At 48.5% G+C, this 15,671-nt stretch overlaps 4 protein-coding genes across 4 annotated transcripts; 1 reads left to right on the plus strand and 3 right to left on the minus strand.

Moving 5' to 3' along the window:
- Positions 1–21: 21 nt before the first annotated feature.
- Positions 22–1,345, minus strand: BKA67DRAFT_428035 (uncharacterized protein). Its single transcript, XM_046096852.1, has one exon. The coding sequence runs from the start codon at positions 1,196–1,198 to the stop codon at positions 500–502; it is 699 nt and encodes a 232-aa protein (XP_045953696.1). The 5' UTR covers positions 1,199–1,345; the 3' UTR covers positions 22–499.
- Positions 1,346–1,986: 641 nt separating this feature from the next.
- Positions 1,987–3,263, minus strand: BKA67DRAFT_525540 (aspartic peptidase domain-containing protein; the record flags this gene model as incomplete). The annotated part of the gene is made up of 2 exons (XM_046098675.1): positions 1,987–2,485; positions 2,539–3,263. The coding sequence occupies 2 exons, from the start codon at positions 3,261–3,263 to the stop codon at positions 1,987–1,989; spliced, it is 1,224 nt and encodes a 407-aa protein (XP_045953697.1).
- A 5,671-nt stretch (positions 3,264–8,934) lies between these two features.
- Positions 8,935–10,182, plus strand: BKA67DRAFT_524943 (glycoside hydrolase; the record flags this gene model as incomplete). Its single annotated transcript, XM_046098626.1, has 1 exon — positions 8,935–10,182. One exon carries the CDS (start codon positions 8,935–8,937, stop codon positions 10,180–10,182), a length of 1,248 nt encoding a protein of 415 aa, XP_045953698.1.
- Positions 10,183–11,875: 1,693 nt separating this feature from the next.
- Positions 11,876–13,404, minus strand: BKA67DRAFT_540634 (uncharacterized protein; the record flags this gene model as incomplete). The annotated part of the gene is made up of 5 exons (XM_046100803.1): positions 11,876–12,028; positions 12,062–12,112; positions 12,366–12,632; positions 12,725–13,017; positions 13,254–13,404. 5 exons carry the CDS (start codon positions 13,402–13,404, stop codon positions 11,876–11,878), a joined length of 915 nt encoding a protein of 304 aa, XP_045953699.1.
- Positions 13,405–15,671: the final 2,267 nt, after the last annotated feature.

The raw sequence follows: 15,671 nt of genomic DNA on the forward strand, positions 1-15,671 counted from the left end.
GGTTGTCTTTTGGTCTGACTTGGCAATACTCAATTGGGCGTGTTGATTTACGACAAGTCCTCGATTTTGCGCTTTGAGGACTGTTCGGAGAAAAGCAAGACTAAACACTATTTAAACAAGTATCTCGACCGCATGCTTTACCTGTATCACTAGTACGTAGCCGACAGGCATACCTGATTCCCTATCACAGCATCTTCAGAAATTCTTAGTTCACGACACGCAATCCACCTGCGTATGGGCCATTCTCCTTGGGCATCCTATTGCCGTCAAGCTCAGATATTATGCTAATCTCATGTCTCGCCTCTGAAACAGACTCCCCTGGTCCAAAATGTAGGGGCTCAGGGTAAGGACTGTCTCTGGTCGTGAATGCCCACACTCCCGAAGGCGGCGGGCTAGGACTGCCGACTATTGATTGTGCCTCGAAATTCCTGCCACTAGGGTACAAAGTCTTTTCACGGCTGTCTATTGTGGGATTGGTGGTTATTGAACCTGCATGTGGTCAGTGACTGAATCTCGAATAATTCCTGGAACCCCCACCTTTGTAGGGCCTATATGGATATATGGGAGAAGGTGGTCGTCCTGGTCTCGAGGTAGTCATGTGGTCTTCTCGCATTGATTTCTGTTGCTCAAAGTCTCTGCGCCTTCTCCACCAACAAATGAGGATAACAGCGGCAAGCACAAGCACCCCGCCGACTACGCCACCCACAATGGGGCCAACTGGGGCAGCAGACGTTGAGGGAGCCTGTGAAGCACCAGACGATGTTTCAGCTGTCGGTTGCACGACGATCGTGACATCCGACCCTATCGGTTCTGGACTCGTCGCGGTTGTAGGGTTAGTAGCGGCTGGGTCGGAGATCACAGTGGTCGAGGTGATAGTGACAGGTATCGGGCGCGACGAGTCTCCATCGCTAGTCTGCGTTGTGACTTGCGTTGAACGTGGCGCTGTGGTTTGATTCGTGGTCTTTGTTAAAATTGATGTAAGCGAGGATACTGGCGTTGAAGACGTATGCCTGTATGAGGTTGAAGACTTGGTGAAGGCTGAAGACTTGGTCAACGTTGAAGTCTTAGTCAAAATTGAAGTACTGGTTGAACCTGAACTTGGTATGAAGACTGTTTCTGAAAGTCTAGCTGCAACCAAATTATCTTTGAGGCAGCTGGAGCTGCACGAATTGATAAGACAGCAACCCGGGTTTGTCATCTTGACTCTGGCTTCTCCGCTCCAAGAGTTCTGAGCGACATAATTGATGAGCGTTCTGGGTTATCTACTCCTCTTCTAGTCATCCGACAAAGTCCCCCCGCCTGCCACTTCCCTCTTTCCGAAGATTTATGATGAGGCGCATCTTGCCAATGTTGGCAAGGGGCATCATCTTCGTGGCAGGGCAGTTAGCTGCACGTGCTTGCTAGTTGCAGTATCGCACACACAGCCAAGCACTCTTGGTGATGTCCCAACCACCTTGGGGACTGAGCAGTGTGATACAGCATGCGAGTGGTCTATTTCCCTCTTCTTTCTCTAAATATAGGCATGAAACCTGGCCGCCGTTTTGCATCAACACCGCCTCCCTGACATAGAAAGGTTGTCACAAATGCATCGAAGCCGAAGTGTGCTACGGCCCGCGAGTTCGGTTCGGCGGGGTCGTGTTTGCCATTGGCCCTGCTATATAGTCTTGTACCGCAGCTGAGCACGATTCTGCCGCGACTTGCATGAAACAAGCATGAGCCATGCCTGCATCCCCGGTCGCAATTCTCGCTAAGACGATTGGTCACACTGTCACAAATTTGCATCGGCTAAGGGACAGGAAGCACAAACGATTCATCAAGCCAGCGTGTAATATTTTCACTACAGTAAGAATGATATTCATATCGACAGCAGCGTCGCCGCTGGATATTTATGCAACATAACCTCATTATCCAAAAACAATGCCAACATGCTAATTGTCAACCCCATGCAACGCTATCTCTTCATCATGGGTAAAAGTTTCGACCACTTTACAAAGTCTTGGTGGCGAAGCCAAGGGTGGGGGTGGTGGCACCGTTGAAGACAACGTAGGCAGCCTTCAGGGCGATGTCACCGTAGATGTTGATACCGATGCCGGCGGAGGACTGGAGACCACCGTAGCAGGTGGAAGAGCCATCCTCGACGGGGGCGTAGTTGAGGTAGGTGGCGGGGATGACGATGCTGACTGAGCCGACGGTGTAGGTGAAGGTGGGCAGGGTAGCAGTGCAGGGGAAGACGTAACCACCGTAGGTGTTGGAGTTGCTGGAGCCAGTGACCTTGGCGTAGTAGTTCTTGACAACGGTGGCGGGCAGCAGGAGCAGGGTCGTGCCAGTGTCGGCAATACCGCTAACGGCGGTGCTGTAGGTGGTGGTGCCGACCTTGTAGCTGGAGGCAGAGAACTGCCAGAAACCCTGCGAGGAGGTGACAGAAGTGTAGGCAATGGAGCCGGTGTACTTGGTGCTGTCAACGTAGCCGAAGTCGTAAGTACCACTGGAGGTCGTATTAGTCAAGTTCGCTTAGTACAACATCACAGGAATACTCACGCAGTGTTGTGCTTCAAGTCAGCAGTGAACAGCGGGGAGCTGAGCGAGGACTTGACGTTGTCGAAGAAGGTCTTCTGGGATTTGGGCGAGACAGTGTTGATGGTGCTGAAGGCCAGACCAACGAGACCGTCGTTGTTGGTGTCCTGGGTGAACTCGGTGGAGATCGTGGTTGCGGCCTCAACAGCCTGGGCGGAGTAGGAGACACCTCCGATGTTGACGACGTCAGTGTATACGGTACCGGAGGCTCCACTGCCATCACCGTAGGAGATATCCCAGGAGTAGCCAGACAGCAGCTTAGAGGTGGTGCTCTTGGAAGGGTTGTACACGCTGTGGCCGGTCTGGTAGGAAGAGGCCAACCCGGTGCTGAAGACCCACAGATCCGAGGACCCAGTATCGAAATCCAAGTTCAGCGTCTGGGCGGGGGTACCGATGCTGACGGGAGTGAGGTACTCGACATCGTACTCCTCGGGCGTGGTGACCGCGCTGCCGGTGGTGGCACGCTTGGTGGTGGTGTGGTTGAGGGCCTGGGTGAGGTACTCGGGAAGGGGAGCACCGTACTTGCGGTAGGCCTTGGCCAGAGCAGCAGCACCGTTGCGGACGTAGTGAGGGTTGCGGACCTGCTTGACAGTGAAGTCCTTGGTCTCAGGGCCCTCGACTGGCGCGGCCGAGGTGAAAGAGAGGATGGCGGCCGAGGCCAGGAGGAAGGTCTGCGCAAAGGTCTGCATCTTGATTATCTTGGCTCTGGATCACCGACTACAGCTGTGTTGGAGAAGAGAAGGCTGGTGCTGAGAGAGCAATGGTGTTCCTGGCGGAGGGAGATGATCAGTTTTATAATCGTCGTGCCGATCATGATGGAGACCTTTCCCAATGATTTCCAGACGTTGGCATACCCCATCGCCTCCCACCACACATCATAATGCTTGCCAAAGCTTGTTCATGGTCGATGTCACTGCATCTTCTCGGCGAAGCTTGGCCCTTGTCATTGGGCATGTCTTCTAGACCACCCTCCAACAACTTCATGCAGGACCAGCTGTGGAAAAAGATGAAGTAGCGTTCACGAATCGTGGGGCATGGTACGAGCTGTTATCATGACCAGGTAGAAAAATCCCACGAATCCTCGCGTCGCCTCGGACAGAACTACCACTGTACTGTAATCTCCATAAAGCGGTAAACTCCATGTGCCCCGCTTGCTTAGGCCCCTGAGTCAAGTGACACCAAACTAAGAGCTGTTAGCCAGCTGGGGCTATTGATTATGAGACCAAGGCAAGGCCAATCAGCTTTGTGCATGCAGTACCTGGATTTCCTGTAAAAGCAAGATCTTCCATTCCAGAGTGTCGACCCCCATTGCGACATAGGCCAGCTATTGGTTCGTAACTCTAAAGCGAGTGGAAATGAGGCTCAAGATTGAGCATCAATGCGCCCAGCATCGTCTGCCGCAGTGGCGATTGCACAGCAGGTTAGAATGAATCCACTGGTCTCCGTCGGTTGCTCATGTGGGGCCGAGAATGCTTGCACCGATTTTTATTTGATTGTCCTTTATTAAAGTAGGACCACGTGCCATGCATTGAGCCGACGTGCCACCTTCTGTATTTGGGTGTATACTCCCATCCCGTCCCGTCTTTCGTGATTCTAGCCTGGATGGCGCCCACGACAAGTCAGTGTCCATCAGGGTGCTGAGTGATGGCGACTCAGAAGAATGCGCCTCTGCGGTCATTTCTTGCGCGTCCTACTCCAGATCTGTGACACGCATTGCAGAGACAGCGGGAAGATTACTTGGCGTCTTACGCTGAGACAAACTTAGAAGCCATCGCGTTGGACACGGCGAATTCAGCCTAATGGACGATTATAGTCGTGGCTGCTATGACGGAATCTATAGTCGGCGGCTGTCTATTGTCAAATCAAGCTTATTTTTGCTTCGTTGCAACTCAATCGAGAAGGTGACAGAACTCAGGGGGGGTGATTTCCGGGGGACTAACACCTAGACCAAGGCACTTCGAGAAGCTATTACGAGAGCTAAACCAAGAAAGCTTAATCACATTAGCGGCCGTGATAAGCTTTCATGAGCCGGATCTACGGTAGCGCCCAGACATGTCCTGCAGGTGCAATCGCCGCAAAGATTGGCGCAGCTTCTCGCAGCTTATTCCAACCCTCTGGTCCAGAAATGTCCAATAGGCGTTGTAACCTCAACCTGGAGCCGGTGAATGCTAACCCATTTAGACAGGTGGCAATGCGATCGGGCTGTGATTGGCGTAGTTGGCCGGGTATGGCACTGGGAGATTCTAGTCCTGGTCATTCGAACTAGCACGCGATCTAGCGTTACGAATAAACGAGCCGTTGTCATTGGTTGTGGTCGGATAGGTGGAAGATGAACCTAGACATTGCCCCAAATTCGTCAACGAACCTGCTCGATCTCCGAGCGGGAGCATGCGTGGGGCCCGCTGTCGATATGCACAAGCACTCGTCTCCAAAGGGGCTGAATGATAAGCCCTGCTAGACGACATCTTCTATTACGACATCTCATGAGCTAGCAATTGATCCTTCTTTCGTGAAGACATTACGTTACCAATATGTTTCGTGTCACGTTCGGGAAAACGGCTTCAACTACGAAGCCATCAAGCCTGCTGTATATGGCCTAGTGATACCGAGCGTGGAATACGATGTGTGTCTTGCGTGCGATCACAACACGCCCAAATCGTGGTACTTTTTACGGGGGGGTGGTTTAAGTTTGCCGCCTATGCGATATCGATGGCAAGCGTGGACGCGAGGCTCTTTTCTCAAGATAGAGAATGTGTTTACTTGCTGGCGTTCCTGGGTTGACACTGCTGGTCCCACGGCTGCTCCGGCTGCTGCTCCTCCTCCAGCTTCCAGCTTTAGTTGCAATTGCCGGATATCGTTCCACCGGGCATGATGAACGTACGAGAGTGTTAATCGCAGTGTATGATGAGTTGTAATGATGTGGCTCAACATTAGCGCAGCATTTCGGAGGCAACGGTCATGTGCAGAAGTGTGCGCCGCGGCAGCAGGCAATAACGTACCTTTGACAGTCCAGTTGTGTGATATTTTTTATGTTCTTTTGCACATCTCAACTTTCATCGACAGGAGAAAAAAAAAAGACGCTTGAAGTAACGAAGAGACAATTTCTCAATCTCAGGTTACAAGTAACACTTACTTGTCCAGTACGCTCTCCGTACCCAAACCCATCTACTTTGGTGACACTGCTGACAACTCGGTAGTTTGGTTTCGGGCAAGTGGCCGACAGCAAAATATGAGACATGTCACAGTGATATAGGTAGTCCATTGAGTTTGGATCAGAATACAATATCCGTCCATTGCCAAGGCGCTGAATCTATCGTCAGACGGCTCGGCGTGCAACGCTCAAGCACACTTCAGCTGTCTATCAGAAAGACGTTTGATTTAGCGCAAGCATGAAATTCGAGGTAGCTTACTTGGAGCACGTACAAGACTAGCGCACATGATTGCTGTGCTGGAATATGTTGTTTTAGAGATCACACTATATCATGATGTCTGGAATCGCACGCTCCACCGTAGAGATCGAACTTCAGCTCATAATGGTATCTCGCTGATGTAAACCCGAGCGCGGATGCGGAACAATTGCTCCCCTGATATGGGATCTATTGACCGTGTTTGTTTGGACGCGTTCCGTTGTCGCAACCTTCAGGGCCATTCTTAGCCAGTCACATTCTCACCCATATTGCCTGAAACATGGCGTTGCCTTTTCCATATTGTGTCTCGCTCTCCAAACTGATCAGCCAGTGACATCCACTCCGCTTTGTGATATAGGTGACGTATTGATATGATTCTGTGGCGTGCTTGATGCTCGGAGCTATGATTGATCTCGTAATATATTGAAAGTAGCCTCCTCTATGTAAATTGTTTCACTGAGCTATCAAGCCTCGTCATCGTATAATTCACATCACGGTCCCCTTCCTTAAAGGCTGGTACGGATGCTCTTTAAACGATATTTGCCTCCACCAAATATCATCTTTTTCAAATTTGTATTTCTATGTATCTTGTCGGCCATATTTTTTCCTCGGGACACCACATCACTGAAATATCCTCAGACTTGGAGTACTTTAAATAGCCACATCTGCCCTTAGTAGTCACCACCATCGATATCGCCACCATCCATTCACGTCATATGCAAAGCCATCAAATTCATATCCTGTCGAACCGCGTGCTGTCTCAACTCATAATGTATAGGTACGCAATTGTAATCTAATGGAACTATCATCCAAAGGTCGTCATAGTTCCATTGGCCAGGTCACCAGCTTCCTTGGCAGCCGCTCAATGTGCAGTCATATTGAAGCTGGTTCTCTGTCTGAATCATGTTAGTATTGGTTTGTCATAGCTTATCCGGTATTGGACTGTTATTAAGCATGTAAGGGCTGTAAGTCCCTATATGTGATAGAGATTAGGGCTCAGCGCGTCAATAATAACACCCTAGCACTCCCTTGTAACAATATCGTCTGACATAGTTCATCGTTCTCTGACAGCAAGCTCCGTCTGACAATCAGAGGTCATTATTCGACGCAAAAATCATTGTGACTATTCTTTCTCCAATGTAAAACATCGAAGTGCCGCTATGCATTTGCGCAATCGTATCACATCAGCTGGCACTCATAGGTAGGCTCACATATTCAAATGCAACAGTTAATGACGTCTTTATTGAACTGCGATTTTTTTTGTACTACCAAAACCGAACATTAGACAACGGATGTGTCTGTCAACGATCTACCGCTACGATGACGATTGTCTATATACACAAAGATGATTACATTCGTTTATATGCAGCACCTTTGTCATTCATTGTTGGACACATCTTAGGATAAGATATTTCTTCTAATTTGGTCGTTGCTCGACTCCATTCGTAAAGATTCTCGTGTTGGAGTTATTTATGACGAAACCTTTACTAGTAAATTAAATGGCTCTTGGACAAGCCAATAACTGTAAACTAGACCTCAAAGCACTATCATCCACTGACCGGATGAGACTACGAGGGGTCGTAAAAAATTGTCCTCGTGTAATTAATTGCATCGAATATCCGAAAGGTAGGTCTCACAATTTCTTTCCGTTAAACTCATGATGCCCTACTCAGGATTAGTTCGGGCACCTTTCGCAACCGGACTTTTGAAGGAGAAGGAAACAGGCATTGTATCTGGGCACGGCACAGGCGCACATTTCAGACACCTATTAATTAATAATGCGGCATTCAGATACCATATACTTACACAAGAGTTCATTGCTCATGACAACCACTGTACATTTTAAACGTGATCAAAGTCTATATACTGAGTGCCTCTTCTGTGCCCTGGTCTGTGATGGACTTAGGTTGGTAAACACCAGCGTATGCTAAGTTTTATTGATCAAATAATATCTTCAGCATGTACTTTTTGTAAGTAGTCCACCAGCGGGGCATGCTTATCACACGAAGCGAGATGGGAGGGCACGGCGGTCTACGGTTCGGTACGGATTAGTGTATCACAGACTGCACCATCTCATGCAGATGTACTATCGTGCTCGTCATATCCAAGAGCTTAAGACTGTATCATGATAACAAAAAGAAAATGAGTAGAAGAAAAAGTCAATCACAATAGCATTAGTGGTGTCCGGTGTATACTCATGGTCCATGAAACCATAAAAGCTCAGATATAGCTTCCCGCGTGGTACAGTATAACCTGAACCGGCAATCTACGCTGGGTATCAACCAATCAAACGAGGCTAGCATTTAACTTGTCTCACAATCAATCATTTTCGCGCCTAGTATAGTTACTGCTGTGACGCTGTTGGTATAACCGTCAATCGCGCCACACGTTTACCTCTAGAAATATGCATCTCCTTTGAAGCGCCGTCATGTCAATCCCTCCTTTTAAGGAGAAACGGCCTAACCTAGCTAAATTTAGCCCCCGCCGAACGCAAATGGTTCCTCCGGTCCATGCTTACGCTCTGGGGCTCGAGGATATTCTGGTGTCCGTGATTGGTGGGCGATGGCTAGGCGTGCAACCCCACAAACCTCGCGTGGCGCTCAGGCACTCTTGTCATTGGGAGCGAGACTGGAGAATTGATTGCTTGCAGAACTCCGGAGTCTGCTGAGTGCCCCTGTCGCTTGCAGTAGGCTCGTATGGGGTTGCAAGGGGTGAGGGAAATGCAGGATCATAGGTCAGCAGAAGCTGAAACATGAAACAGACTGTGTCGACTCGCTGGCTTTTTACGAGAAACAATTGTTAGAAGGGGCGGGAAGGGGGAGAAAAGATTGAAACAAAGGACCTTTAAGTCTTTGTCGAGCTGATATATTGACCTGCGATGCCCGTGTGGGTTATGGTTTCTTTTTAATTTTCCTTGACATTTGATTTTGAAACTTATAATTTCCTTCCTGAAATGATCAGAATATCTCACTTGATTGCCGGCTTGGCAACGGCCTCGATCTCCACTGCTTTAGACCTCAACACCAGCGATACAGCCTCGATAAAAGATACAGCAGCCGAGATTGCTAAGGTTCTTTACCTCTACCACAATGCTGAGTCAACAGCAGGCGACTTTAATCAGCCACAACCTTGGTTTTGGTGGCTTTCGGGAAACGGGTGGAACGGCCTTCTCGATTATACCGTATACACAGGCGATACAACGTATCAGGCCGATTTCTTGGTTGCGATAGCAGAAAACATCGGCGATAACCGGGACTTTGTGCCCGAGTCGCAGTACGGATGGGAGGCCAACGACGATCAGGCGTACTGGGTGTATAATGCGCTAACAGCGCTGGAGTACGGTTTCGAGCCTCTGCCCTGCGATGAAAAGGCTGCCGACGGGACATGCCTCAACTCATGGCTGGCGCTCAGCACCAACGCGTTCAACCTCTTCGCAAGCCGATATGAGGCGGACAGCGGAACGTGCAATGGAGGCTTGAAGTGGCAGTATCGAACTACAGAGTCGGGTTATTACTACAAGAACAGCGTGACGAACGCAGGGTTTTTCCAAACGGCCGCGCGACTCGCGCGGTATACGGGGAACCAGACTTTCGCGGACTGGGCGACAAAGGTATGGGACTGGTCCTCGGGTGTCGGCTTCGTCACCGCAGATTTCCACGTCTTTGATGGCGCTGGTGATAAGGACGGGGCAAACTGTACCGGCATCAACCAGGATCAGTGGTCTTATAACATAGCAAGCTATCTTCACGGTGCTGCGCACATGTATGCGTACAGCGAGGATGGCAGCGATGCGAAGGCGCTTTGGGAAAGTCGAGTTCAAGGGCTCGTATCCGCAGCCAAGATCACCTTCTTTGGACCGACAACGGATGCGCCGGATGTCATGTATGAGCAGAAGTGTGAGCTCTCGAAAGGCTGCACCACAGATCAGACGAGCTTCAAATCCAGCTTGTCACGTTGGTTGGGGAAGACAGCGGTCTTGGTGCCTAGCGTTAGCGACACGATCTTCGAATTGCTTGAGGCCAGTGCCAAAGGAGCTGCAGCTAGCTGTACCGGGTATAGTAATTCGACATGCGGCAGTCAGTGGTACACTGGCAGTTTCAACAGCCAATCCGATTTTGGAGTTGAGCTTAGCGCTTTAGAGATAGTGCAGAGCTTACTGGTGAAAAGTGCACCGGACTTTGCAGTTGCTTCTAAATCGTAGCATGTACACATATAGTCTATTATAGGATATATGTTAAAAGGAAATATAAGTACGATGTTCATGATAAACTTCAGTCCGACGCGATATTCAAGCAGGCCTTCCGCGAGCTGCACTTTCACTACTGTGTGATAGTACTCCACTCGCTGGTAGGACCGTCCTTTGGTATGAAGGGCCACTGTGACGTCCTGCTACAAAGACAAAGCTTGCGATTCGGTAATTATTGGGTATAATTGGGTATAATCATCAAATGGTAATGTGTGGTGGCGACCAGATACGCAGAACTGCAACGTGTGCTGTCGAGTCATTGGTAGTGTACTTCTTGACAATCTCTTTGCTCCTACACCAGAACATTACCAGTACACCGAATCACGATAGCAGATCCACTCAGCGTAGCCTCGAGTTTCACTGCACTCGTGACATTTCGTATTCCAGTCTAGCGTGACTCTTTACAAGAGTGTAAGCAGCTTTTAGAACCATGACAAAAATGCTTAACGTCGTCTTCGAAATCCCACAGGCCGATGAATGTATGGGGAGTGGAGTCCATTAGTGGCATAAACACCGGTGATTTAAGTGCTTTAAAGTGCCTATTACTTTCCTCATTAACAAAGCGTCTAAATAATGACTAAGTGTGAGTGGTGTAGGTATATTCAATGTGTAAAATTGGTTGACTCCTGAGATCAGAGAGTCCCTCACAACATATTTCCGGCTAGCTTTGATTCCTGGCCCATTCATGGAAATTTCCTGGTCATCATTGGCTTTGACTTCAGTCAAACTTGGTCAGCATACCTGGACATCATGAACGCTTAGTGCAGATGTACTTTTTATGTCTCATGCTAGAAGCCGTACCATTGTATATCCACGTCTTAGATTGATGCAGCCTATGATATCCCCTCACGGATCATACCAGTACACACCTTTCTTACAAAGCCGTACCGTGGATGGATGAAAGTATGGTTGAAGCCCCGACTCTCCTGTTCGACAATCTTCGCGCAGAGAACCTACACCTAACCCCTAGGTGTATGCGCCAAACATTCCATGGCCTTAGGCAGATTCTCTGACAATTGTGGAGGGCATTTGACGCTGCCTCTTCAACAACAATGCAACTATCGTACTGCACATTGGACGGCACGTGGCGAAAAAGAAAGTGGTTGTCTTCAACATCGTGATCTAGCACTCAGCGCTCAAACGCGTCGTAACGACGCCCCAGGTGTAAGGCGCGCTTCCTCAGGACGTGGTGTAGATCTACCGCCTTGACTCAGCATACGAGGCGGCTGATGGGGCTCGCAACAGTGAGTCTGGAACAGGACTAAATGCTGTTGCTAACGCCATCTTGTCGTGAAATGTAGCCGAACCAAGCACGAGGCGATGCATTGAGTGAACCCTAGGGAAGTTCTCCCACTCTAAATACGCTTCTTCTTCCCGTTGAATTCAGACCCAAAGGTGGGTAGCCACTGAGTGTATACCTTGGTAACGGCCCACACCACACGTGAATGTCTAAGTCTATTAGATTGTTCATTTTATTGAGTTTGCCTCTCTAAGCATTCGAACTTTTGATGACAAACTTCTTAACCATAGACTTTATGCATACACGAAACAGTCAAGAATGCCCACGTTGAATTGGTGAGCTGCGTTTCTGAGCACAGCAATATCATTTAGCACTGAGGTCTACTTGGGCATTGTTAATTAATGAAGTTCACACAGCCTCCAGCTCCTCCAGCCGACTGTGTGCGAAGCCTTTTGCCCTCTCAGCCATTAATATGAAGTGGTTTCCCATCCAATTATCAAAGACCTCTACCATTGGTACCGCCACACCGGTTCTAGCTTGGTAGGCGAGGGCGGCAAGATTCTATTCGAAACTCATGTCGGCCTAAATTCTGACCATCCTTCCATGTATCCTCTTCAGGTTGAAATAGTTGATAGTAGCCAGTGACTAGTGACTGACAAGTCAACAATGAAACTTCTATGATGAGACTACCTCAAGCTGGCTTGAACGTAAACGAAGTCTCAAAGCGCACGATCGTCCGCCACCTGCAAGTCTTGATCACGTAGCCATCAACACAGCTGTGTAAAAGACAGCTGAAAATGAGCCGGTGCAATGACTCCTTGACGTTAGATTTTAAGCATGACAGTGCCCCATCTTTGATCTTTAAAGGTTACACACGCTTGACAGACATCTCACATACCGCGACGGCACGTTCCATTGTGTATATATTACTCCAATGGTCGTTTTCACAAAGAATAATGCTATCCCATTCTTTCGAGACTGACTTCCGGCGATGATCCTTCCTGAATCTGAACCAGCGGTCTGGCAGTGTCAAGGTCCTTATTGTTTGAACAACGTAGACTCCTTGAACTTCTTGCTGCTGAGAGTTCAGGGAGGTAGCAGCCGAGCTGCATCTATCTAAATCACAGAACAAGGGTGACATTCCTGCAACTGTCATCAGTAGATCCTACACAATTCAAGTCATGAGGCTAAGCAGCGCTATAATGATGTCGCATAGATTGATTGCCTTCCCACCAGGGATATAATCCCTATCCATACGTCATAATAACAATCAAGTCCAAAATGCCACTTCCGCAGACGATCAGCAACGGCGAAGTACTCAGGTCCGACCTCTAAACTTTTCTCGTAGTCGTTCTTTGAAGCTAGTCGAAGATATTTGCTATCATGACTAACGACGAGCAGCTCTCCTGCTCTCGTGGTGCAAGATTGGAGGACATCCCAGGCCATAGCGTCGTTTCGTTTCGTGTGAGCTACGAATATGTCGTGCTGACGTCTCAACGAGCTCTGAGCCCGTAGTTGCAAATGTCGGTTGGTCCTATAGGCGTCGAAACCTTGAAAATTGTAGAAGAATCATCGGAAGGTAAGTAACATGGAACTCGTAGCAGAGGAGCTGGTAGGAGTGTTGCATGGGATAGTAAAAGACGACAGAAAAATAAAAGTGCCATCTCTGTGATGCCTTTGATTGAAACAATCGATGTCATCTTCTGGCATTAGTGGTACTCTTTCGTAAGCCTGCATCGGATTTTCAATTGTTTTAACAAGCATGAAATCATTCACATCGTCATACTTCTTTCGGGCACCTTCAGCGTGGCGTCTTCATATGCCAGTCTCTGTTTCGATGTTACCCTTGCCCGGCTCCGCATTTTCTGAATCGGCGGGTAATTCCACCACCATTTTCCGGATCTTCTTTTGACCTCGTGGTTGCTGAGATGATGCATGAGAGCGACAGCTTGAAAAAGCAGCGATTATTTCCACTTTTAATTAACGGCAACGATTTTAGCGTCCACGTGTAACCACTCCACTGTTCTTTTCCGCATTCCGTGGGACCAGATTGGGTCAAAATGTTAGCATTTTCATTATCGGCGCTTCGGATCTGATGAGAACTTGAGCATATCTCGAAAGTGTATGCATGTCGCAATGTGATGAGATCTGAGAGGAGGTATTACAAATGACATTTTGCTGTTGTCAGTCAGACCACACACAATGCAGGTCAGAGGATCATGTAAGTTAAGGCCGCTAGAAAGCGCTGTAACTCATATGATCCGTACTTCAATCTCAATTGTGACACCAATTCCTCGTTCTTTCGTCGCACCAACCAAAAGATTGCTCAACGCATCATACTGATACCAAATATAGCCACCAGTACTGTTTTGAGCTATGTTCTTAAGTTGTGGCTTAGCAAAGTAAAGCTCATATGTGTTTAGAGTGTGCTCCGAGATTCACTGTAGCATGAGTTTAGAAGCATCATCCCTCGGAAATTCCAAGGTTCGAGGGAGGTACATTGATACCACGAAAAACTTCCATATCTCTTTTCAGAAGTATCAATTCGATGTGGGCTTGGCTAATCCTACAGCTTACCCCTTCCTTTGGTCCATTGGGTTCATGCAAGATGGTTTCCAGGCATTGGCCGAAACTAAATATTTGCATCCCGCCTCATCCACAGGCTGCACGCTTTAGTGGCCGTCGGTGCGTTGGCATTGCTGCAGTGCAGGACCCTTCACTTGTACATGTTAAGACCTGAAAAGGCGACGGTCACACTCGACTATTCCTGCCCAATACATTTTTCGCATGCGACGAATCACCACATTCACTAAGGTTAATGAAGTCAAAGCTTTCCTTTGCAGCCATCGCTTGCCACGCCCCTGAATACCCGGAAAGTTTGCCGAACAGCTGGATGAAGGCTACACATACCGCAACTCGCATGAACGATAACGATTCATAGATCCGCCCAGCTTCTGGAAGTGGCATTGATTGTGTTTGTAGAAATAAAGCTACGCCATCTAATATATTATATGCTGAGTATTCTGCCGGAGAACAGGCTCCCCGACGCTTTGATGAGTAGGCAAAACCAGAATGTAAGAAATTGAGGGCCATAAACTACCTTGGATGACTGATTGTCGCCTTTAGTGAATAACAGTTATAACTACCACTTCGACCTCTGTTCGCTCTTTCTTATGATTGAGACTTGGAAGATTGCTTCATTGTTTTGAGTACGCGCCTTGCACAGCAGGAGCCCAACCGTTCTGTGTGCTTTTCGACATTGCAGCCGACCCCGCCCACGGCCGGGACAAACGACAGCCACGACAACATGCATGCACCTACTCTATCGTGAAGCGTTTCCGCATTGCATCGTAACGTAAGACAATACACTGCGGTGGTGGCATCATACCAGCAACGAATTACAACTCGCGTCAGCCCCTCCTGATCGTAGGTTTCAACCCAATCGTCGGACGCAAAAGGACAATTCGGGGAGAGTTCCCTGTCAACCCATGCGAAACATGCTCATCTGCACAATCAATCTACTATGCCCAAGCATAAGTTCTGTGTTGAACAACAGGAAGTTAAATCAACTCTCCTCGCACATTTACTTTACTCTTATGCATTTATTCTGCGTTCATTTTTCGTTTTTCGCTCTCGTTATGCTCCTCGTGGCTCCACATGTGTGAATCTATCTATTTTCATACATTTGAACAACGCTTGCTCCAATCATAACATCGCCTTACCTCGATGTATATCCCACAAGTCCCCGACCTGCAGCCCGATCACGGGCAAAGAACTCCATGGACGCCAGCCTCGGGCCTGACCTCCAATTATGCGCCGGACCAACAAGCTGAGCTGAGAAATACCTGGTCCACCGTTTTTCAAAGACTCAATCGCAGAACCGCCCCAGTGTCTTCTCACATAAACAATTATGAACACCAACTCCGACAACGGGCGACATCTCAAGACGTTGACACCACCATCGGCATTGTTGTGGGGGTGCTTCTTGGGGTATTTTTGATTGCAAGCTTTGCATTCCTCTATATTTATCGAGGATCCATTCGCGTCAAAAAACACAGAAGACGACATCGTCACCAACACCACAAATCATCAAGTTCCAAGAGCTCAAAGAGCTCCAAGGCCTCTGATGGAGGTGAACCAGCGGCTGCACCGCCACCTACATGAATGGCTGCTTGAATGAGGTGGTTAATTGCGCGTGGGACTC

This window comes from Truncatella angustata, assembly GCF_020726525.1.
Source record: "Truncatella angustata strain MPI-SDFR-AT-0073 chromosome Unknown BKA67scaffold_9, whole genome shotgun sequence".
Taxonomy (NCBI): Eukaryota; Fungi; Ascomycota; class Sordariomycetes; order Amphisphaeriales; family Sporocadaceae; genus Truncatella; species Truncatella angustata.